At 61.8% G+C, this 21392-nt stretch overlaps 3 protein-coding genes across 5 annotated transcripts; all 3 read right to left on the minus strand.

Moving 5' to 3' along the window:
* Positions 1-781: 781 nt before the first annotated feature.
* Positions 782-7275, minus strand: GFAP (glial fibrillary acidic protein). Of its 3 annotated transcripts, none has more exons than XM_063403923.1 (9): positions 6420-7275; positions 5874-5934; positions 5381-5476; positions 5153-5314; positions 4738-4863; positions 4322-4542; positions 4088-4131; positions 3358-3443; positions 2837-3042 (listed from the first exon to the last, which is right to left on the minus strand). In XM_063403923.1, the coding sequence occupies exons 1-9, from the start codon at positions 6830-6832 to the stop codon at positions 2968-2970; spliced, it is 1284 nt and encodes a 427-aa protein (XP_063259993.1). In that variant the 5' UTR covers positions 6833-7275; the 3' UTR covers positions 2837-2967. The 3 variants fall into 3 exon arrangements, with proteins under 3 accessions (XP_063259991.1, XP_063259993.1, XP_063259992.1); XM_063403922.1 differs by having other exon boundaries at positions 4322-4539; positions 6420-6939; XM_063403921.1 differs by lacking the exons at positions 5874-5934; positions 6420-7275 and having other exon boundaries at positions 782-3042; positions 5381-5800.
* Positions 7276-11322: 4047 nt separating this feature from the next.
* FAM187A (family with sequence similarity 187 member A) lies at positions 11323-13497 on the minus strand. Its single transcript, XM_063404907.1, has one exon. The coding sequence runs from the start codon at positions 12565-12567 to the stop codon at positions 11323-11325; it is 1245 nt and encodes a 414-aa protein (XP_063260977.1). The 5' UTR covers positions 12568-13497.
* A 393-nt stretch (positions 13498-13890) lies between these two features.
* On the minus strand, positions 13891-20855 carry KIF18B (kinesin family member 18B). The gene is made up of 12 exons (XM_063404908.1): positions 20789-20855; positions 20608-20670; positions 19655-19999; positions 18495-18649; positions 17912-18016; positions 17545-17655; positions 16737-16934; positions 16476-16652; positions 16001-16128; positions 15557-15761; positions 15238-15346; positions 13891-14522 (listed from the first exon to the last, which is right to left on the minus strand). The coding sequence occupies exons 1-12, from the start codon at positions 20853-20855 to the stop codon at positions 13891-13893; spliced, it is 2295 nt and encodes a 764-aa protein (XP_063260978.1).
* Between the last annotated feature and the right edge of the window lie 537 nt (positions 20856-21392).

The raw sequence follows: 21392 nt of genomic DNA on the forward strand, positions 1-21392 counted from the left end.
TGTGGGGAGGAAATATGGGCATCATCATCATCATCATCTTTGCCCACATGGGTCACTGCCCAAGAACCCATCCAGGCTGGAACATCACCCCCAGGGGGCACTCGGACACCCTGGACCATCCTCCTGCTGAAAATCCCCGATGTTCTGGCCACCAACAGTCAAACACTGCCAAGGCCCCTCTCTCCCTCCCCTCGGGGCAGGAGACGGACAGCAAGGACTGATGTGGGAAACTCCCTGTTGGCACAGCTCAGTAGGGACAGGCAGGATTTGACAGTGTCGGGGTTTGTTCCAGGAGGGATCTCACACTCCCAGGATTTGTTCCTGGCTCTGCCACTGGTTGGCAGTGAGGGTCAAAGCTCAATAAAGTCCTTTTCAAAAGAAAACTTGGAGCTGGTGCAAGATGTTCTGGCCAAACTCTGTAGAGTTCTTGGTCCACACCAGTGATTTATTACAGGTGTTTTCCTAAAAGGCTGCTAAAAACATCCATCAAGCTGTTTAATCCAATTAATACTTGCTTTTCTCACCCTTGTTTGCCTTGTTTTCCATGTTGAGAACCATGTCCCAAACCCTTCAGTGTTCCTTTTGAGCTCCTCAGCTGGAGCAAACCCATACCTTTTAATTTTTGGGGTGGGATTTTTTTTGTTTGGTTTTTTGGGGTTTTTTTGGTTTTTTTTTTTTTTTTTTTGTGTGTGTGTGGTGTTTTTTTTTTGTTGTTGTTGTTGTTGTTTGTTGTTGTTGTTTATTTTTTTAATTTGTGACAGAAAAAATATTTTCAAACTGATCTGGCTGCTTTCAGTCACCTGACTCAGCACAGTTGGGAGTCAATGTTTGTGCTGACAAAGTCATCTCAAACATCCTGCAAAGGCTGCGACATCTCTGCAGGGTTTTGGTGGACACTTAATCCTCAGCCTGGAGCAGGATGTGTCCTCCAGGTTCATCTCCTTTTTCTGAGAATGTGGCTTGAGGATTTCAGCAAAACCCCCTCTGTCCAGGAGGGCACTGAGGGTCCCAGTGACGCTCTGGCCCTAGAACCGTGTGGATGATGTGCAGATCTCCAATCTACCCTCACCCAGCAGCTGCAGCCAGTCCTGGGAGCTTCCCAGGAGCTGCAGCTGGGACTGTGAGGGGAAGGAGCTGTGTTTGAGGGTGAAAAACCCCCAGCAGATCCCTGCTTCCCATCCTGGGAAGGGGATCCCTCCCACCCCACTGCCAGTTGTGGGCGTTATCCCTGCACCCTGCTCTCCTTTGTTCAGTCCCTGGTGGATGTTTGCCCCTGGAATGTATCTGCACCCTGGGGCTCAGCCCTGAGCACATCCCCTGCACCATTAGGATTGCTTTGGGCTCCCAGAGGTCCCCAGTACCCCAGACAATCCCCAAATCCCATGGCGCTGGCTGCGGAGAGATGGATGCAGGCACAACCGTGGGAGCTCAGTGTGTTCATTAGCTTTATTCTCATCCCAGAGTTAGTGCATTAATTGGGTAGCAAGGGAGGCTGCTCGGGGTGTCCCAGCCCTGCACCCCTGCCCTGGGCACCACCCAGCTCTTCCATCACCCCTCCTGCCCAGGGAACGCAGTTATGGGACTGGCTGTTGTGTGTCTGCAGTCAGAGCAAAGCTGCTCAGCACCTGACCGAGGGGACAGAGGGGTGAGGGGATGGCACCCAAGGGCAGCTCTGTGCTCATCCCAAAGGCTGACAGGGCACAGAAAGTGCTGCTGGGTCACTGTTCCTATGCCAGGTGGCCTCAGGCAGGTCCTGCTCGTGGTCAGTGGCTGCAGCGAAGGTGGGGACAGGGCTGTGGGTGAGCACCGGGCTGGGCAATGGCCTTGGGGGCGTGTGCTGCTCTGGGGGAGGACAAGTGGGGGACAGGGCCCCCTGCAGCCCAGGGACAAGGGATTTCTTCCAATCCCATCCTGAATGCCCATGGAGGGGGTGGCTCAGGCTGGGGCACAGACTGTGGCTGGGTCAGCCCCAGTCCCCAGAGCCCCTGGCTCCCAGTGTGACCCCCAAGGGACAAGATTCCCCCGTCACTCCCTGGTTGCAGGTGGCACCTTGTGCTGTGAGACCCTCTCAGGTGCCCCCTCCTCCTTCTCTGCACCCTCTCCTCTCCATTTTCACCTGCATGAGATTCCCCTGCCATAGGGCCGTGGGTCACCCCTCACTATGAGCCCCTCGGGTCTGTTTTTTCCTGCCAGTTTGGGGACACCTTGGTGGCAGTCACCCAGTGGGATCAGGACAGCCCTGTGGCTCTGTGCCAGGAGAAGCCCTTGAGGTCACTGTGTAGCCCCACAACCCACCCCGGCCACCCCAGCACCCTCAGGAACCCCTCCTGATGCCCGTTTTGTCACCCCTTGACACCATCCCAAGAGCATCCTGCCTCTCCACCCTCCCCTTCCTCCTGCCCCTGCCTCTCCGTCATCCTCTTCCTCCACCCCTGCCTCTCCACCCTCCTCTTCCTCCTGCCGCTGCCTCCCAGCTGAGCTCACTCAGCCCTTGGTGACAGGGAGATGTCCCTCTCCAGCCGGTACCTCGCACCCTGCATCCCCCCCACCCAAGGGTGCTAGGGGTCTGGCTGCACCGGGGAGATCCAGGGAGGTCTCCCAGAGCAGAGAGTGGATGCAGGGAGATGCTTTTGGCACCATCGTGTTGTTTGACGGTGCACAGAGATGGAAACGGGACAGACTCTCTCCACAGAGACCCGGGATGAGGCAGGCAGGGCCCCCAACCCCCGGCACCCCCCGTGCTGCGGGAATGCGGCCGCATCCCGGCGGGGAGCCCGGACCCGCTGGGCTCCCCCGGGTGCTGCCCGGTCCGGAGGGTGCTCTGCCGGCTGCCAGCCGCTGACGGGGGGCCCTGGGCACGGGGGAGAGGCGAGGGGTGCCCGGGAGGGAGATGCCCCCGCCAAGCGCCCCCGGCCCCTCCCGTGCCCCGTGCCCGGCCCGGGGCTCCCGGGCGGCGTCGGGCGGGACCTACGGAGCTGCGGCTGCCGCGGCTCCCCCGCCCCGCGGCACCTCCTGGTGCTCCTGCTTGGACTCCTTCAGCACCTGGGGGTGCAGGCAGACGGACCCTCAGATCGGGATCGGGTTCTGGCACCGGCTGAGCCTGCCTGGGCTCTGAACGAGCTTGGGGACAGGGATAGGACAGGGACAGGGACAGGGACAGGGCAGTCTTCTCTATGAGCTGCCAGGCTCAGGTCCACCATGACCCAGAGCCAGATCCTGCCATACTCTCAGGATCAGGGGCTCCCTGCCTTGGCTGCTTGTGGGGCAGGGGATGGTAGCCCCATGTGCAAGTCCCTTGGGGACACCCTGTGGGGAGGTGGGGACGGAGCATAGGTGACACAAATGAGGATTTCCCACCTCTCCATCTTGGATCTCCACAGTTTTGACCACAATGCTCCTCTTCACTCCGACTTCTGACACAGATTTGGTGTCCAGGCTGGTCTCTGGGGGACAGGGGCAGGACAAGGCAGTGACACCCTGCACAGGGTGTGGTCCTTCCAGCCACACTCGAGAGGAGAAACCCAAAGAAAATGGATTGGGCTGGAAACCCCTGAACCATGAGAGACAGCAGCCCTGGGTACACAACCAGCCTCAGGGACAGAGCTGGCCTTGGGGATGTGGCAGGCTGTGGGATCTGATGCATCCTGGGGACACAGTTGGGCTGCGGGGACAGTTGGGAACATTTCTGGCCTTGGAGATGCTGTCGACCATGGGGACATGGGTGGCTTTGGGATATGATTTAGCTTGGGGACAGGGTTGTCCTTGGGGACACAGTTGTCACTGAGGAACACAGTTGGCCTTAGGGATGTGGTTGTCATTGAGGACATGATGATGTGATCAGTGTAGGGGACATTGTTGGCCTTGGGGACAAGTTGAGCCGTGGGGATATGGGCATGGCACCCTCCTCCCCCCACCCTGGGAGCACCCAGGAGTCCTGGCTCCCTGAGATTCAGAGAAAAACCTCCTGATCCCCCTGAACTGGGCAGGGATGGCCAAGGTGGCTTCTCCTGTCACAGAGCTCCCAGAAGCCAGCCCTGTTTCTGCCACCATCCCTCTCCCCCTTCCCACTTGTGGGGCAGAGCCTCACCTCGCATCTGCAGGCTGGAGAAGCTCTGCACAGGGATGGTGATCCTGTGGGGGCAACAGGAGCATTGGGAAGAGCACGAGGTCCCGCTGCCCCCCAGCTCCACCTGCCTGGGGCTGTGGCAGCAGGGCTGGAGAATGGTCCCCAACCCAGCCGGACCTCAACCTCAGAGGGACCACGAGGGCTTGGGCTTGGTTCCTGGCACGGCTGGGGTGAGGGGCAGGATGGAGCTGTCACCTGCTCTCCTCGCCTTCCAGCAGCTTGCGGTACGTGGCGATCTCGATGTCGAGGGCCAGCTTGACGCTGAGCAGGTCCTGGTAGTCCTGCAGGTGCTGGGCCATCTCCCCCTTGAGGCTGTGGATGTCCTTCTCCAGCCGCAGCACCGTGTCCTGGTAGCCGGCTGTCTCCAGGGCACAGCGCTCCTCCCGCTCCCGCAGCTGCCTCTCCAGGGACTCCTTCTGGGGGGCCATGGGGGCTGTGACACCCTCCATGGCCACCTTCTCCCAGGAGCTGGGGGCTGTGCCCTTCCATCTCCCACCCTTGGGGACCAGCCATTCCCCTGCCATTGGGTGCTGGTCCTGCCACGGACCCACTGATGGTGGCAGCTCCCTGAGGCCGTGTCCCTGCTCTTGCACCCCACGGCTGTCACCTACCGAGCCCCGCAGAGCCTCCAGGTCGCAGGTGAGGGCCTGGAGCTGGCGCCGGCACTCGTTGGCCTCCTGCTTGGCCACCCTCAAGGCCTCGGCGTGCCGGGCGGCCGCGTCCGTCAGATCTGCAAACTGGGACAGGGGACGTGTGCCATGGGATGGGGCCACAGGGCAGGGATGTGTTCTGGTGGCACACAGGGTGGCAGCACAACTCTGCTCTGCTCCACAGCAGGGACAAGGCCCCAGGAACACTGGCAAGGAGAAACATCCCTAGCACAAGTGGGGACAGCAAAGATCCCAAACCCCACACACTACCGAGAACCACCCAACCCTGGGTGATCCACCCCAGCCCCGAGATGGTGACACCCCGCGAGGGGACAGCCAGGCCATCCATCTGCGGGGCAACCAGCTCCCACCGCACCTTGGACTTGTACCACTGCTCTGTCTCCTGGGCATTGCTGGTGGCCACGGCCTCGTACTGCCTGCGGATGTCGCGCAGGGCGGCCGTCAGGTCCGGCTTGCTCGTGTCCACCTCCACGTGCACCCACTGCTGGGCCAGCTGCTCCTGCAGCTCCCGCAGCTCCTGCGGGGACAGGGGGGTCAGGGCAGCCCCCTGAGCCCCTCATCCCCAGCCCCAGAGCGGGGTTACCTCCTCGTGGACCTTGTGCAGGAAGGCGATCTCGTCCTGCAGAGTCCCCACGTGCCGCTCCAGGTTCAGGCGAGTCAAGGCAGCATTGTCCACGTCCTGTCACCATGGGGGGACAGGAGGGACCATCCCAGCTGGCCACCCAGATCTCCTCTGCCCCGAGCTGCCTGGTCATGTCCATTCCCTCCTGCTCCCACCCAGCCCTGCCTCTCTCTGCCCATCATAGCATTTCCCAGTCCCTCACTGCCTGCTCCTGCCATTCCTGCTCATCCATGCTCCATGTCTGTCCATCCCTGCCCTTCCCATTCATCCCTGCTCCATTCCTGTTCCCTACCTGCCCATTGTAACATATACCAGTCCCTCAGTTCCTGCTCCTGCCCATCCCTGCTACCTCCCTGTTCACCCCTTCCTGTCTCTGCTGCATCCCTGTCCATCCCTACCCCATCCCTGCCCATTCCCAAGGGAGGCCAAGCTGGGATCTGGCCCCTGCCCTCACCTGCCTGTAGGCAGCCAGGTTGCTCTCGGCCTCCAGCCTCAGGGTCACCTCCTCCTGCAGCCTGTGCCAGGGCAGAGGCAAAGTTACATGTCCAGCACTGTGGCTGGTCACTCTCAGCCCATGGACAGACCCCCCTGGGCTGACACAGCCCCACAGCAGCAGCACCCCCCAAACCCAGGTCAGCTCCTGTGCCCACCCCACACACCCCCACACCATCCCCCACTATTCCCAGGGGTCACCCCTATCCCATCACAATCCTGGTGCACACCAGTCCCTGTCCCCAGGGCTACCCTGCTCCTGTCTCAGGTGCCACTCTGACCCCTGGGTACACCCTGAGCTCCATTCCCATCCCAGGGGTCACCCTGGTCCTTGTCACCACCATGGTTCCCATCACCAGAAAGATCCTGATCACCATCCTGGTGTCCATCCTGGTCCCTGCTGCCACTTTGGTTCCAGCGGCCACCCTGGTCCTGGTGGTCACCCTGACACCCATCCCAAGTGGGCCACCCTGGTCCCCACCCTGTCCCAAGCTGGACACTGCCTTACTTCTGCTGGAGGCTGCTGAGGTCCTCGGCCAGGTTGTCCCTCTCCATCTCCAGGCAGGCCTTGGCGCTGGCCAAGTGCTCCAGGCGGAGCCGCAGCTCCCGCAGCTCCTCCTGGCAGATGTCGGCCGCGCTCGAGGGCTGCTGGTGCCGTGCCTGGCGCAGCTCCAGCTCCAGCTCCAGCACCTTGTTCTGCCGCTGCAGCAGCCGCACCTTCTCCAGGTAGCTGGCGAAGCACTCGTTGAGCTCCATCATCTCCACCCTCTCGCTGGTGCGGGTCTCCCTGAACTCCGAGTTGAGCGCCGCGGCCGCTGAGAGGTCCATCCTGCCCGAACCCGGGCGGGGACCCCGCTGGGAGCTGTGGGGCGCCCGGAGCCAGCCCGGGGCACTGCTGGGGAGCACCCGGTACCCGGGCATGGAGGGGCACAAGCAGCGGCTGTGGGAGGGCAGGCGCCGGCTCTCCGTACCGGGAGATGGGTGTGATGTGCCCAGCCCAGGGTTTTTATGGGGCCCGGGAGCCCCTGTCCTGCCGGCTGCCCGGCGCTGGCCCCCGGCCAGGAGCCAGCGGGCCGGCACGACGCCAGGCTGTGGCGCCCGGCAGGGTGGCTGTGCCCTGGCACCCAGCCTGGGCACCGCGGCACAGCCCCTGCCCGCACTGCAGGGCACTGCAGGGCCTGGGAATGCGCCAGGGTGGGCACAGAGCGCTGGCCACGGGCACCTCCTGGGTGGGGGCTGGGTGCGGTGCCATGGGGCACCGAGGGCTGTTACTAATGAAGATTGGCTGCTAATTAGGTGTCTGGAGCCTCCTAAGTCCTTCCCATCCCAATGGGTCTGTGGAAGCACCGGCTGGTGGCCCTGGAGCCGCGGTCCCGTCCCAAATCCGGGCAGGTGTTTATCCCACATGGCTGAGAGGGCATGGCCGTGTCACACATGCACCGAGTTCGGGGCGCCTTGTGCCCCTGGTGGCACATGGCAGGGGCTGGTGCGGGCCGGGACCGGCTGCCAGGGGCTTTCCGCGGCGGCTGAAAGGGGCTTTGTGCGGGGCCAGAGCCGTGGCACAGCGGGAGGGACCTTTGTGCCAGGGCACGGCACTGCCGGGAAGCGCGGGGGGCTGGATCCAGGGACGGGCACCGGGCCATGCCAGCCCCGTCCCCTCCAGCCACAGCACAGTGGCCACAAACTGGGGCGTGGATGGGGACGGCCCGCAGAGGGGATGGGGCTGTTCTGGGGACATGGGGACAGGGGCGACGCGTGGTGGCACCAGCGCGGGTGCCCCGAAAGGCAGCGGGGGTGAAGCCGGGGGACAGGGGGGTCCCTGGGACTCTGCAGCGGGGACAGGGACAGGGGGACAGGGGGACAGGGGGACAAGGACACGGACAGGGACAGGGACAGGGACAGGGACAGGGACAGGGACAGGGACAGGGACAGGGACGGGAGCAGGGACGGGCACCGGCCCCGCCGCTGGCAGTAGGTGGCAGCCGATGGCCGGAAAAGGCTCTTGCCTGCAGTGGAACGGGGACACCCCGCTGGACCACGGCCACCACACCTGGGTCACCAAGAGTAGCCAGTGGGGAGGGCTGTGGCAACGGCTGTGTGCCTGTGGGGGCAGTCTGGGGAGACCCAGAGCCACCAGGGAGCAGACTGGTGAGACTGGTGGCACTGGGACAGCTCCCGCATCCTTCTTTAATCCCCAGAAGCTCCCTGCCTCCAGCCAGCCCCGTGTTTCCCCGGCTGTCCTGAGCTGCTGCCACCAGGGGTTGTGCCCACAGAAACTCCAGGTTTGGGGCACCTACACGTCACGCGGTGACTCTTGTGTCCCCAGACAACAGTGGCATCCCTGGAGACACGTGTGACAGCTCTGGTGACAGGGAACCTCCCTCCCTGGGGTGCACAGAGGGGAGCGGGGACAGAGCGGGGGCTGGGGAGCTTTAGGGGGGAGCGGGGACAGAGCGGGGGCCGGGGAGCTGTGGGGGGAGCGGGGACAGAGCGGGGGCTGGGGAGCTCTGGGGTCCTGCGTGGGCACCCGCTGCTCCCCAGGGATTGATTCTCACCCGGCTCCCACGCAGCGGGATCAAAGCACGGGGAGCGGCCACTGCCGGCAGCGGCGGGAGGCAGAGCTGGGCTTACCCTCCTCCTCCTCCCCCTCCTCCTCCTCCTCCCCCTCCTCCTCCTCCTCATCCCCAGCCCCCCCTCAATGAGACAAACGAACTGGGAGTTTTAATTGGAAGCTTCAGGCTCAAGGAGACAAAGGTGAGATGAGCTGCTGCCGGGCAGGGAGGGAGGCAGGAGGAGCCGGTGACCCCGCGGGGCAGCAGCACAGCCGGGGCTGTCCCCATCCAGCCCTGCCCCTGCCACACGTGGTCACCACCGAGGGTGGCTGTGAGGAGCTGTGCAGGGCACCAGATGTGTCCGTGCCAGGTGTGCCCTGGCACGGCAGGAGAGCTGATCACAGTGGGAGCACTGGTCCCTGGGTTGGGTGCTCGGGTGTCACACGGGTGGCAGTGATGGGGTTGGGGCAGGGGGGAAATACAGAACGAAACCTTTTCCCCATCACTACACAGAGCGTCAGGTTCCAGGAGGGCAGGTGGCTCCCTCACCCCTCACCTGCACTCTGGGACACTGAGCAGAGTGCCCAGACCTCCCCAGGCCAAGACGAGGGTGCAGAGGCACCCACAGGACCCTGGGATGATGGAGATGAGGGGGAGGCACAATGGAGCCCAACCCCAGAGCCAGTGCCTTTTTCAGGCCAGCTCAGCTGGGAGCTGCTCCTGAACCCCAGCTCCCCATGTGGGGAGTGCTGGGGGAGCCCAAAGGGAGCTGTCAGGGGGCTTTGGGAGCTAAAAGGGGGTGCAGAATAATTGGGGAAGCTGTGGTTTTAGGGGATATTCAGGTGTTGTAGGGGAGGCTGTGGGAGCCTGAAGGGGGTTCAGGCTCACAGGGGATTCTAAGGGGGCACTGCCCGGGGGTTGGTACAGGGAGGGAGTGGGAGGCAGAGCCCACGGGGAGTCTCTGAGGCCTCTCCCAGCCTGGGGATCTCTCTCCCAATGCACCCTCCAGCTGAACAAACCCTCCACCCCAAGGAGCGCATGAGGACCAAGACCACTGGAACTGGAGCTGTGTCCTCCAGCAGCTCCGTGACACGAGCCCAAGCAGCTGCAGGAATGGGGAGACACAACAGCAACCCCAGAACATACAGCCTGAAACTGTTCTGTGCCTGCACTGGTGCTGAGAGCGGCTGGGAGCCCTGGGGGCACGGGGCTGTTAAGGTCCCAGTGCCTCCTGGCTCCTGGCTGTCACCACACGTGGCTCGAGCTGCCAGGGCCCGCAGAGCTGCCGGGTGCCTCGGCCCCACTGCCGGGGCTGCTCGGCCTCGGGGTGTCCGGCTGCTGTGTGCAGCTGCTGATCCGGCCCCTGTCCCTTCTCCCCCAGCCCACATCACCAGAGCAGCTCCTGGACATGTTGGCCAAGGGCAATAAAAACCGGGCACAGCGTCACACCAAGGCCAACGCCACCTCCTCCCGCTCCCACGCCATCTTCCAGGTGAGGGCTGCTGCCTTGGGGATCCTTCCCATTGCTGCTGGAAGTGGGGCTGGAAAATGGACCTGGGCACCTGTGCCAGGACCGACATCCCTGCGCTGCCCCTCAGCAGTGAGCTGGGGATTTTGCTCCCCATGGGCTGTGTCCATGAGCTCTGTGGTTTCTCGGTGCAGAGCTGCCAGTGGATTTCAATTCCAGCCAGGCCCTTGCCCGAATTGGCAGGGCTGTCACGGCTGCGTGGGCAGACGGCGGCTGTGGCGGTCACTTGAGCCTGAGCCTGGTGCCTCGCCCCTTGCTGCTTGCAGGGGAGCAGCCCAGGTGTCTGCATGCTTTTGCAGCCAGCTCCCAACTGGGCTCATTGGTGGATCCTGGATTCCTGCCTGCGCAAATCCCTGAGCTGTGCTGAAAATGTGCCCTTCCTGCTGCCAGCTCTGCCTCCCAACGAGCAAACCACGGGCTCGTGAGCCCACAGGAGCAGTCCTCAGTTTCCAGCACCTCTGTCCCTTCAGGGGCTGCTCCTGGAGAGGTGTGGGGATTACAGGACAGTGGGGGAAGCACGTTGGATTCTACTGGGAGATTTTTAGGGATTCAGAGGGGAAAGCATGGAGCAGTGCAGCCAGGTGAGTCTTGGTGGCTGTGTTCCCCCTGGGCTTGGCACCCACAGCCCTTGGTGGTGCCTCCCTGGGGGCACTGTCAGGCTCTGTCTGGGGGCTGAGTCTGGTGGGAAAGTCCTCAGGGAGATTCAGGTCTGGAACTGCCTCTGTGTTTGAGCCCATCCTGGCTCGTGCTGGGGCTTTGGGTATTTTTATTGCCCTTCAAGGACCCAACCAGCTGTACCCTGCTCCATCCCTGAGTGTGGGAGATGCAGAATGTTTTCCATACCTCTCTCCCTTCCTGCCTCCCTCCCTGACTTTGTTTCTCATCTCATCCCCAGGTGTTTGGCTCACCATTATTCACATGGTTCAAGTGCCAGAGCATCGCTGGGACCCACAGTGCCCTCCTGGACAGCAGGATTTCTTTTGGGAATGCTGAAATCCTCAAGTCACATCCTCAAACAAAGGAGATGAGCCTGCAGGGCACATCCTGCCCCCTGCTGAAACCCTATAGAGGTGCCACCACCTTTGGGGGATATGTAAGGTAATTCTGTCAAGCACAAGTATTGCCTCCCAATTCTGTGCTGAGTTGGGTGAGTTAAAAACACCTCAAAAGCAGAGAAGTTCTGAAGAAAATTGTCAGATTAATTTGCAAAAAAAATCTTGAAACAAACATTGAAAAAATGTTAAAACCAAAATATACAAAAATGGTCCTCACATTGGAAATTTCCTGTGTGAGGATGATCCAAGGAGTCCGTGTGTCCTTTGAGGAAGCTGCTACGACTTGGTCGGTTTCTTGAACACCCAAGCGATGTAGGGGGACATGTGGATGAGGAAGAAGATGCCAATGACCACGGCAAAGCTGATGCCCACGGCCCTGATGACGAAGATTGACTCAGGGTCCGTGGGGCTCCGCTGGCGCCGAGGCTCAAAGAGGACACTGAGCTTGAAGCCAGCCACCAGCTCGCCCTCCCGCCAGCAGAAGTAGGTGCCTTTGTCCCTCCTGTGCACTCCCCGGAGGTGCAGGTGGTTCCCGTGGTCGATGAAGAGCTTCATGGGCTTCCTGACCCCCACCAGGTAGTGGGAGCGGTAGAGCCGCATGGAGCCCTTGTCCCAGGCCACGGCGTGCTCCGGCCGCGCTCCCGGGCACCTGATGACCAGGTCGGTTTTGGGGGGCTGCCTGTGGTACTGGATGGGGACACGGGGCAGGTGGGGCTTCTCACCCAGCTTGTAAACGATGTTGGAGATGGACTGCACGCCCTCCTCGGGGAGCTCCTTCTCTGGGCAAGGGGCCAGGCAGCTGCGGACGGCCACCTCGGGGCTGCGGCGGTGGATGAGGCGCCCGAAGTGCGCGGGCACAGCCCTGGAGCCGCAGGAGGTGACGTTGGGCAGGGCCGTGCGGTAGCGGGGCTGCAGCTGGGCACTCTGCACGTAGCACAGCCCGATGCGCCGCTGCTCGCCCCGCACCCCGCAGCGGTCACAGCGGGTCCAGTCCCAGAAGGTGGTGAAGAGGGTGAACTCCTTCCCTGTGTAGTCCTCTTGGACGTGCTGGTCGTTATCCAGAAAAGCCACTGTGATGTGCCTGGTGGGCTGCACGTCCACGTCGTAGCCATAGAAGAAGAGCCCGTCCTTGGTGCCACACAGGTAATGCCCCGAGTCCCTCACCTGGGCCCGGAACACGATCAGACTGAACATGCGGATGCTGAAGCGCTTCAGGAGGTCGCTGCCCGCGCGGACGTCGCTCGAGTCCACAATCACGGTGCCATTGAAGTCTGTCAGCACCGTGGTTTCGTGGCTGTGCAGCTTCTTCTGGAAGTACCAGACAACAGAGGAGGTCTCCTCAGGCTTGCACTTGCAGGGCAGCTCGAAGGTCATGTCCGCCAAGTACGCGACGTTCTCGAATATCAGGAAGGCGGGACACGCCGTTTTCTTGAACACGTCCCCTTTCTTCTCAATGGCAAAGGCCTGGAGAACATCCATTAGGGAGAGGAGCATGGTGGCTCCCAGCAGCCTCGTCCCCATCGCTCCGGGTGCTCTCTGGCCCAGCAGAACTCACACAGCCTGGCCAGGGATCTGCTGGGAGCATCCTGCCCTGACACAGCCCAGCCTCTGTCACCCACTCCGGAACCCGCCTGTCCCCAGCAGCTCTGGAGCGTTGTCACCCGTGTGCCTGGCAACAGTGGAGCTGTGCAGGGACAAGTGGAATCCTCAACATCTCACTGGGGTTTGAGTTGGGTGGGAACTCAGAGAGATTCTCTGGTGCAGATCAGCATCTTCCTGGCTGGTGCCATTGAGAATGGAGTGGCTTTTGGGGCAGTGGGCTGTGCTTCAATGAGACAGCAAGGGAACCTTCAACCATGGCCTGGCCAATCTGATGAGAGGGGCTTTAAATGGAAAGGCCTGGGGGTTGGGTTCCAAAGTGAACCCTTGTGCCATTGCTTCCTCCTGGGGAGGAGAGCAGGCCAGCCCGTGGAGCCTGATGCTCCTTGGCTCAAGATGAGAATCACAGGGCAAACCCCATGAGTGCTGGGTGGCTGTGCTGAAACCTCTCACACCCCACACGGTTTCTTGAACCCCTGTCTGAAGTGCCTGGACACAAACAGTCGCGGCATGGGGAACAAACAAGAGCTAGAAATGTGAATGACCCCATTGCAATGACGGAGACACGGTGGGACAGCTCACCTCACTGGGATGTGGTCATGGGTGGCCGTGGCCATGTGCCCCCCACCCCCCTCGCCTCACTGTGGAACACCCAGCAGAGGGCCCAGGCCCCCCACAGCAAAGGGTGCAGAGGCACCCACAGGCCCTGGGTGATGGAGAAGGGAGATGGAGTCCAACCCCAGAGCAAGAGCCTTTTCCAGGCTCCCTACATGAGGGGGAGGCAGGAGAGAACAGCACGTGTTGGCCCTTGGATTTGGAACAGAACAATTTATTAAAAACACAATAACTTATTTCCTAAACACAGTAACTTATTTCCTAAATGCAAGAACTTATTTCCTAAATACAGTAACTAATTTCCTAACACAATAACTTATTTCCTAAACACAGTAACTTATTTCCTAAATGCAAGAACTTATTTCCTAAATACAGCAACTGATTTCCTAAATGCAAGAACTTATTTCCTAAATGCAGTAACTAATTTCCTGAATGAGTAACTTATTTCCTAAATACAGTAACTTATTTCCTAAACGCAATAACTTATTTCCTAAATACAGCAACCGATTTCCTAAATACAGTAGCTAATTTCCTAAATGCAGTAACTTATTTCCTAAATGCTTTAACTAATTTCCTGAATGCAGTAACTTATTTCCTAAATGCAGTAACTAATTTCCTAAATGCATTAACTTATTTCCTGAACCCACTCATAACCTGCAAACACACAAACAGGACTGTGCCAGAGGGGGCAGAAATGCAGGCACGCAGGAGGAACCATGGCCAGGAGGGCACTGCGGGCCAGGAGGGCATTGGAGCGCTGGAGACGACGCTCGCTGGGCCGCAGGAAGGACGGGAGACAGAGGAACTGAAGGCGTTTGGAGTCTGAAGGCCGGGAGAGGTGCTGGGGGGTGGATGCGGGAGGGCTGTCCCCAGCTCTGGCTGCCGCTGCTCAGCGCCTGGGGGAAGCAGCTCTGGAGCCGGCCCGGGGAGGGGGCTGGGGGTCGGTGCAGCCGCTGGTGCCGGGGTGTCAGGGCTTTGGGTGCCCGCCGGCGGGGAGGGCTGGAGGATGGCACAACGGGGTCCCGGGGACACAGCGGGGCTCTGCGCTGCTCGGGGAGTCTCTGCTGTCTTCCCACAACTCCACTGGCGCTTCCTCTGTTTTCCGGAGTTGCGGGAATTTTCTGATTGGGAATCGCTGCTCGACTCGAGCATCCACTTAATCAGCCCGGGAGACATCGGCCTGGGAGTGGAGCACGGAGAGAGCTCCTGAGAGGATTCCGGGTCAGTGCTGGGCACAAGGGGATCTGGCACTGGTGCCTCGGCTGAAAGAGCAGAGAAGAAACAAAGTCACCTCGGTGTCTGCAGCTCGGGAGCGCACCCACCCCTCGGAGCACCTCCTGTGCCCCCCAGCTCAGTGCAGACCTGCCCTCCCAGCCCCGCAGCCGCCCTTTGCCAGCGGCTGTTCCATCAAAGCGCATCCAACCCTTGGCAAAAGAGCTGGCCCAGGCACCGGGCTGGTGGCACAGCCAGTGCCCCCGGGCAATGCCAGTGCCGGCAAACGGGGTCTGCAGAAGCCCAGCTCCACTCCCAGGATCGCACCGTGGCACGGAGGATGAGGAGGAAGAGCTCAGCCCTGCTCAGAGCCGGCTGCCGGCTGAGAGGCTCCGTCCCGGCTGGGCAAGGGAACCAGGGAGGAGGAACAGAGACGGGAGAACCACGGCTCAGAGCTGCGGCTTTGGGCTCCTGGGGCAGGGAGATCCCTGCCGTGGGAGCGGCCTCGCACACACGAGCTGAGCTCCCGCGGAGCCCAGGGCTGCTCCTGGCTCCTGCCCGAGGTGCTGCCGAGCTCAGATCGCTCTGCACAGCAAGGCCAGAGCCACACCGGGCACGACCCGCTTGGTGACACCTGGGGACACACCAGTTCCTCTCCCCCATGCCCACCACGGCCAGGAGCTGTGTCCCACCACAGGCTCCTCCAGCACCCATCGAGACACAGAAGAGGGGCCAATTCCCACTGTCTCCATCCCAAATCCTCACCAGCACAGCTCAGCTGCATTCCCGGGGCTGGGGCAGCCTTGCTGGACTCTGCAAGGCTACAGGGAGGTGCAGCTTCCTCCAGCTGTATGGTCTCCTCCAGCTGTACGGCCTCCAGCTGTACGGCCTCCTCCTGTACGGCCTCCTCCAGCTGTATGGCCTCCTCCAGCTGTGCAGCCTCCTCCAGCTGTACGGCCTCCTCCAGCTGTGCGGCCTCCTCCAGCTGTGCGGCCTCCTCCAGCTGTGTGGCCTCCTCCAGCTGTACAGCCTCCTCCAGCCCTTTGGACTCCTCCAGTCCTGTGGACTCCTCCAGCTCCACAGCCTCCTCCAGCTCCACAGCCTCCTCCAGCTCTACAGCCTCATCCAGCTCTACAGCCTCATCCAGCCCTGTGGACTCCTCCAGCTCTACAGTCTCCTCCAGCTCTACAGTCTCATCCAGCTCTATAGCCTCCTCCAGCCCTGTGGACTCCTCCACTGCCAGGACCTCCACTTCCTTTGTCTTTGCAGTCATTTCATCAGGGCAGAGGCTGTGAGTAGAGTTTTGGGGTAAGAGAGTCAGAAGATCAGACATTCCCAAGCTGTAAATCCCTTCCTGGAGAGCCCGAGCTGCCAGGTGTGTGTGCACCTGTGGGTGACAAGGGACCCAGGGACAGGCCAGCATCTCCAAGCAGAGCCCTGGTCCCACATCCACCCAGACCACGGACAACCCAGCCTGCCCAGGCTGAGAAGAGGCAGTGGGACATGGGGAGGACATGAGGACACTCACTTCTGTTCCTGGTGCCCAGACTGGTCCTGCAGAAGAGGACTTGATGTCTTGTCCTGGAACTGCAGGTTGGGCAAGGAGACTGCTCCGGGGGTGCAGAGAGACATCTGAGCACTCTGCAGATGCAGGGACTGGGATGAGGCAGTGGTTAAAACACAACGGGGCAGCACAGACCCATCTCGGGGGCTGGAGCAAGGCAGCTCCTCAGCCTCCTTCAGGCTCCAGGGCCCCCGGGTGGCTGCAGGGGGCACGGTCTGTGCTCAGAGACCTGCTGCCATGGGCAAAAGCCCTGCGGGGTCCGGCCTGAGCAGCTTTAACAGCAGAGCATGCACAAGCTGCTGAAGCTCCCTCGGCAGCTCCTGCCGGGGGCGCGACCCCCGGGCTGCGAGATGCCCACGGGAGGCGCCCACCAATGCACCCCACCACGCACCCCCGCCCTCAGCCAGCAGGAGCCCGGCAGGAGCCGCCCGGTGCTCACCGACAGCAGGGCGTGCCGGGCCTGGCTGGCGAACAGCAGCGTGCTGTAGGTGTCGGGGCCGGCGGGCGCCGCGGGGCTCACGGCCGCGATCAGGGTGCTGCGGCAGCTGCCGCCCAGCGAGTCCTTCAGCAGGCGCGTCAGTTTGCTGTCCCGGAATGGCACATGGCTCTGCCCACCCTGTCCCCACACACCGAGGCTCGGCTCAGCTCCGGGCCCTGGGGAGAGCCGGAGTCCCGCGGGCCCGGCCGGGAGCCGCCTCACCTGGGCTCCGGCCAGCGCACGGACGACGCTTCCGAAGGCCAGCAGCGAGCGGTTGATGCTGATGCTCTCCCACAGCCCCTCTCCCTGGGCCAGGGTGTCCCAGCCTCGCTCCAAGCCCGCCAGGTCGATGAAGCTCAGCTTGGCCTCGCGCTGGTCCTCGGCGAGTGGGACAGCGGGGTCCCAGTGCTTCACCTGGATCTGCGAGGACAGAGGGGACAGAGACTGTGGCTGCACACAGGTGCTCTGGGAGACAGGGCTCTGTGTTTTCAGGGGAAGAGCCAGTGAATCCTATGGGGAGATGAGGCAGGAGGAGAGAAACCTGGCAAGTCGAGAGGACGAGCCAAACACCTGGGGATGACACAAGGAGCAGAGCCAGGGAAGGGATCTGGCAGGAAGGGACAGCTATGGGAACAATCAGCATCTCCCACACTCGATGATAGAGAGGGGTATGGCTGGTCAGGCCCTCAGAGGGACTGCAAAAGCATGCAGACACCTGGGCTGCTCCCCTGCAAGCAGCAAGGGGCGAGGCACCAGGCTCAGGCTCAAGTGACAGCCACAGCCTCCGTCTGCCCACGCAGCCGTGACAGCCCTGCCAATTCGGGCAAGGGCCTGGCTGGAATTGAAATCCACTGGCAGCTCTGCACCGAGAAACCACAGAGCTCATGGACACAGCCCGTGGGGAGCAAAATCCCCAGCTCAGTGCTGAGGGGCAGCGCAGGGATGTCGGTCCTGGCACAGGTGCCCAGGTCCATTTTCCAGCCCCATTTCCAGCAGCAATGGGAAGGATCCCCAAGGCAGCAGCCGTCACCTGGAAGATGGCGTGGGAGCGAGAGGAGGTGGAGTTGGCCTTGGTGTGACGCTGTGCCCGGTTTTTATTGCCCTTGGCCAACATGTCCAGGAGCTGCTCTGGTGATGCGGGCTGGGGGAGAAGGGACAGGGGCCGGATCAGCAGCTGCACACAGCAGCCGGACACCCCGAGGCCGAGCAGCCCCGGCAGTGGGGCCGAGGCACCCGGCAGCTCTGCGGGCCCTGGCAGCTCGAGCCACGTGTGGTGACAGCCAGGAGCCAGGAGGCACTGGGACCTCCACAGCCCCGTGCCCCCAGGGCTCCCAGCCGCTCTCAGCACCAGTGCAGCAGAGTCTGTCCCAGCCCTTGTGCCCTTCTTGTGTCCAGACCTGGTGGAAGGAGAGGCCCTGTGCCACGGCTCCTTTCCCAGGCTGCTCCCAGACATTCAGTGGGCCCTGGGGCTCCAGCAGGTCGTAGACGCGCTCTTTGTACACCTGGAGGAGGAAATCGAGGTCAGGCTGAGGTTTGAATCTCTGGGAGAGAGCTGGGAGAAGAGCTGGATACCCCTGCAGGATCTGGCACAGATGGGGGAACTCCCTGACCCCACCTCTGGAACCTCATTCCACCGGGGCTTCTGAGCTGATGGGGCTCAGAAGGCAGGGACAGCTCCCAGAGCTTTGCTGGGCAGTGTCCCCAACCCTGCTCCTCTCCAGCCCTTCCAGCCAGGAAGCCCTCATTGCTCTGTGGAGCACAGCAAGGGAGAGAAAAGCCCCCTGGTCCAGCTGGCAGAAACCAGCAGCACCAGTTCACTCCACCAGGCATGATCCTGCTTCCAGCCAGGCTGCCCTGTGAACCCCAGGCACAGCAGGGGACACTGCAGGTACCCTGAGTGTGGCACTACAGGCTCGGGATCAACCCCAAATCTCTTCCCTGGGGATCCTGAAGCAGAAGACATGCCGGGCCACAGCAAACCTGCTGGTAGGAGACAAGGACCTCGTAGCTTCTGTCCTTCATGGCCTCGAGCCTCCTGTAGAGCTCCATTGTAGCCAGGTGCACAATGCCAGGGCTGGTCTTGGAGCCCACCATGGTGTGGGTTTTCCCAACTCCTGAAGCACCATAGGCAAACACTGGAAGGAGAAAAGGTGGGTGGTGAAATGATCTATCATTACTCACCTGGTGCAGCAGAAGGTTGGGTCCTGGCTGGGGAGGAGAGTGGAGCACAGCAGGGCAGAGCAGAGGAGCTTCCCACACAGACAAGACATGAGGTAAAACTCATAACTTTCCCCACTGCCCCTCAGGGCAGTTTTTCTCCCTGGTTTCAGCCTCTCTAATGCAGCAGGGACAGAATGAGTCTCCAGATGAGCACTGCTCCCATGCTCAAGTCACCTCTGACCCTCTCCCCATGAAGCATTTCTGCTTCCTCTCTTTGACCCCCATCTTCCAGCACATCCTTTGAAGCCTCCACATCAGAGTGGGATGCATTGATGTGGAGCCTCAGCCTTTCTCCCAAAGGCAGCTCTCAGTGCTGGGGCCTGGGGACAGGGGCAGCCCTTCAGTGGCTCTCAGGAACCACCAAGAGCTGGAACAGCTCTTGATCCCCTGATCCAAGCACTTGGTGCAGGGTGAGCCTGGAGAGCGCTGGACTCCTCTCGGGACCTGTCCGTGATATTCCACGGCTGCCAACAGCTGGGAACGCCTCGGGGGCTGCAGCTGCAGCGTGGAGCTGTGGGAGCTGTCCAGGACCTGTCAGACCCTGCTCTACGGAGCCATTCAGCTGAGATGGGATGGCAAAGCCAAGGGGCTCTTTCTCCATGCATCCACCACATTTCTTCCCATCCTTCTGACCCAGGACAGACAAGAGCACTGATCCTTGGTCCTCAAAATGCCTGGACAGCTCCTGCCCAGCCTCACCTCTACCCCAGCCCACATCCATCCTCTCCACCCTGTCTCCCAGAGTGTTGAGCAGTGCTGGAACCAACAGGCTTCAGGCTGTGTGTTTTTGGGTTGCTGTTGTGCTGCCCCATTCCCAAAGATGCATGGGGGCTTCCAGATTAAATTCAGGGTTCTGCTGAGCCTGGGAGAGGGTGGAGCAGGAGCTCCCGCAAGGACCAGAGGTGTGTGCCAGGACTTACCGGAGCAGTTGTAGCCAGCGAGGAGGGTGTCCAGCAGAGGGAGCGTGGTGTGCTGGAACACCTCCTCCTGCGTGGCCCCCTCGTCAAAAACGTGGTCGAACTCAAATTGGAGGTTCCTGCGGCGGTCGGGGCTGCGGGAAGGCGGCGAGGTGCCGCCGGTGCCACTGGACTCCTCGGGCCTGAACAGCACCGCGTGCTGGTTCAGAACGTGCAGGACCGGGGATGCAGCTCGCTCCTCGGGGCTGGGGGGCCTCACACGCAGCACCACGGCCATGGAGCCCTGCTGGAGCATGGGGCTGCCGGGGGACACAGCTCCCGATCCAGTCATCTGGGTCCTTATGTGGTCTGCGGGGCAATAGGTTCATCTGGAGGGTGCAGTAGGGGAGAGAGATCCCCAGGCTGGGCGAGGTTTCAGATCCTCCCCCTCCTCCCCTGTGCCAATCCTGCCCGGTGCCCCTTTGGAGCCTCCCATGAGCCTGGCTCCCACAGCCTCTTCCAAAACCTTGGCCCCCCATTGGGTCTCCTTGGATCCCAAATGGCTCTACAAACCCCTTCATGGTCCTACTGCTCCCCTGGACCCCCAACAGCCTCTCCAAGGACCCTAAATCCCTTTGAGACACAGCCCCCTCCCATAGCTCTGCAAGTGTCCCAACATCCCCCTTCGAACCCACTCAGCCTCGCCGCCTTTTGGCCTCCATAGTCCCTCTCACGACCTTATCACTTCTTTGGTCCACTCAGAGCCCCCTCCCACAGCCTCGCCAAGGGTCCCAACATCGCCTTTCAAGCCCACTCAGCCTCCCTGCCTTTTGGCCCCACAGCCCCCTACCACTCCCTTAACCCACTCAGAGCCCCCTCGCACAGCCCGGCCTCCCTCCTCTCCGGTCCCTCGTGTCCCCGTTCCGCCCCTCCTGCCCCTCCCGCGCCCCGCCCCAGCCCGGCACAGCAGAACGGACCCAGAGACCGCGTCCCCAGCGCGGACGGCAACATCCGCACGTGGGGTGGGCATTGCCTGCGCCCTGCGAGGGTCACCGAGAATGGGCTTGGCAATCGCCTCCGCCTGCAGCGCCCGGAGCGCGGCTGAACGCTGCCAGCGCTGCCGGGACCTGCCGGGAGTGGGACAGCCTCGCCCGTTACTCGCGCTCGGGGATCCGCCGGTGCCCGGCAACCCCGGAACGTTGTCGCTCGTGCCGCTGGCGACCATGGAGCCCCCGAGGATTGTGCATGATGCTGGGACCAAAGGACCCCCGAGGATTCATTATCGTGGGACTACTGAGGGGTTTGGGTCGGACGGGACCCTAGAAGATGATCTCGTTACAGCTCCCCGAAGCGGCGGGGCAGCTCCACTCTCTCACCCTCTTGTTAGCTCAGGCACAGCCTTTCCTCCACCCCAAGTCCTCTGCAGGGCAGCTCTCAGCTCTTCTTCCTCTCTGTGCTGGTGCCTGGGACTGTCCCTGTGCAGGTGCAGCCCCTCACCCCTGGCTTTATTGAAAATCATCATTCTCTTGGTCCCACTTGTCGAGCTTGTTCAGGTCCCCCTGGATGTCACCTTCGCATCACCTTTGTGAACATGCTGAGGGTGTCTGTGCCACTGTCCGTGCCACCACAGAGCCCTCAGGGACACCTCTGGTCACCAGCCTCCCCCAGGACATGGGGCCACTGCCCACAGCCCTCTGGCTGCATCCAGCCAGCCAGCTCCTCGCCCACCCAGCAGCCCACCCCTCACACCCGTGTCCCTGCA

This window comes from Prinia subflava, chromosome 8 (assembly GCF_021018805.1).
Source record: "Prinia subflava isolate CZ2003 ecotype Zambia chromosome 8, Cam_Psub_1.2, whole genome shotgun sequence".
Lineage (NCBI taxonomy): Eukaryota > Metazoa > Chordata > Aves > Passeriformes > Cisticolidae > Prinia > Prinia subflava.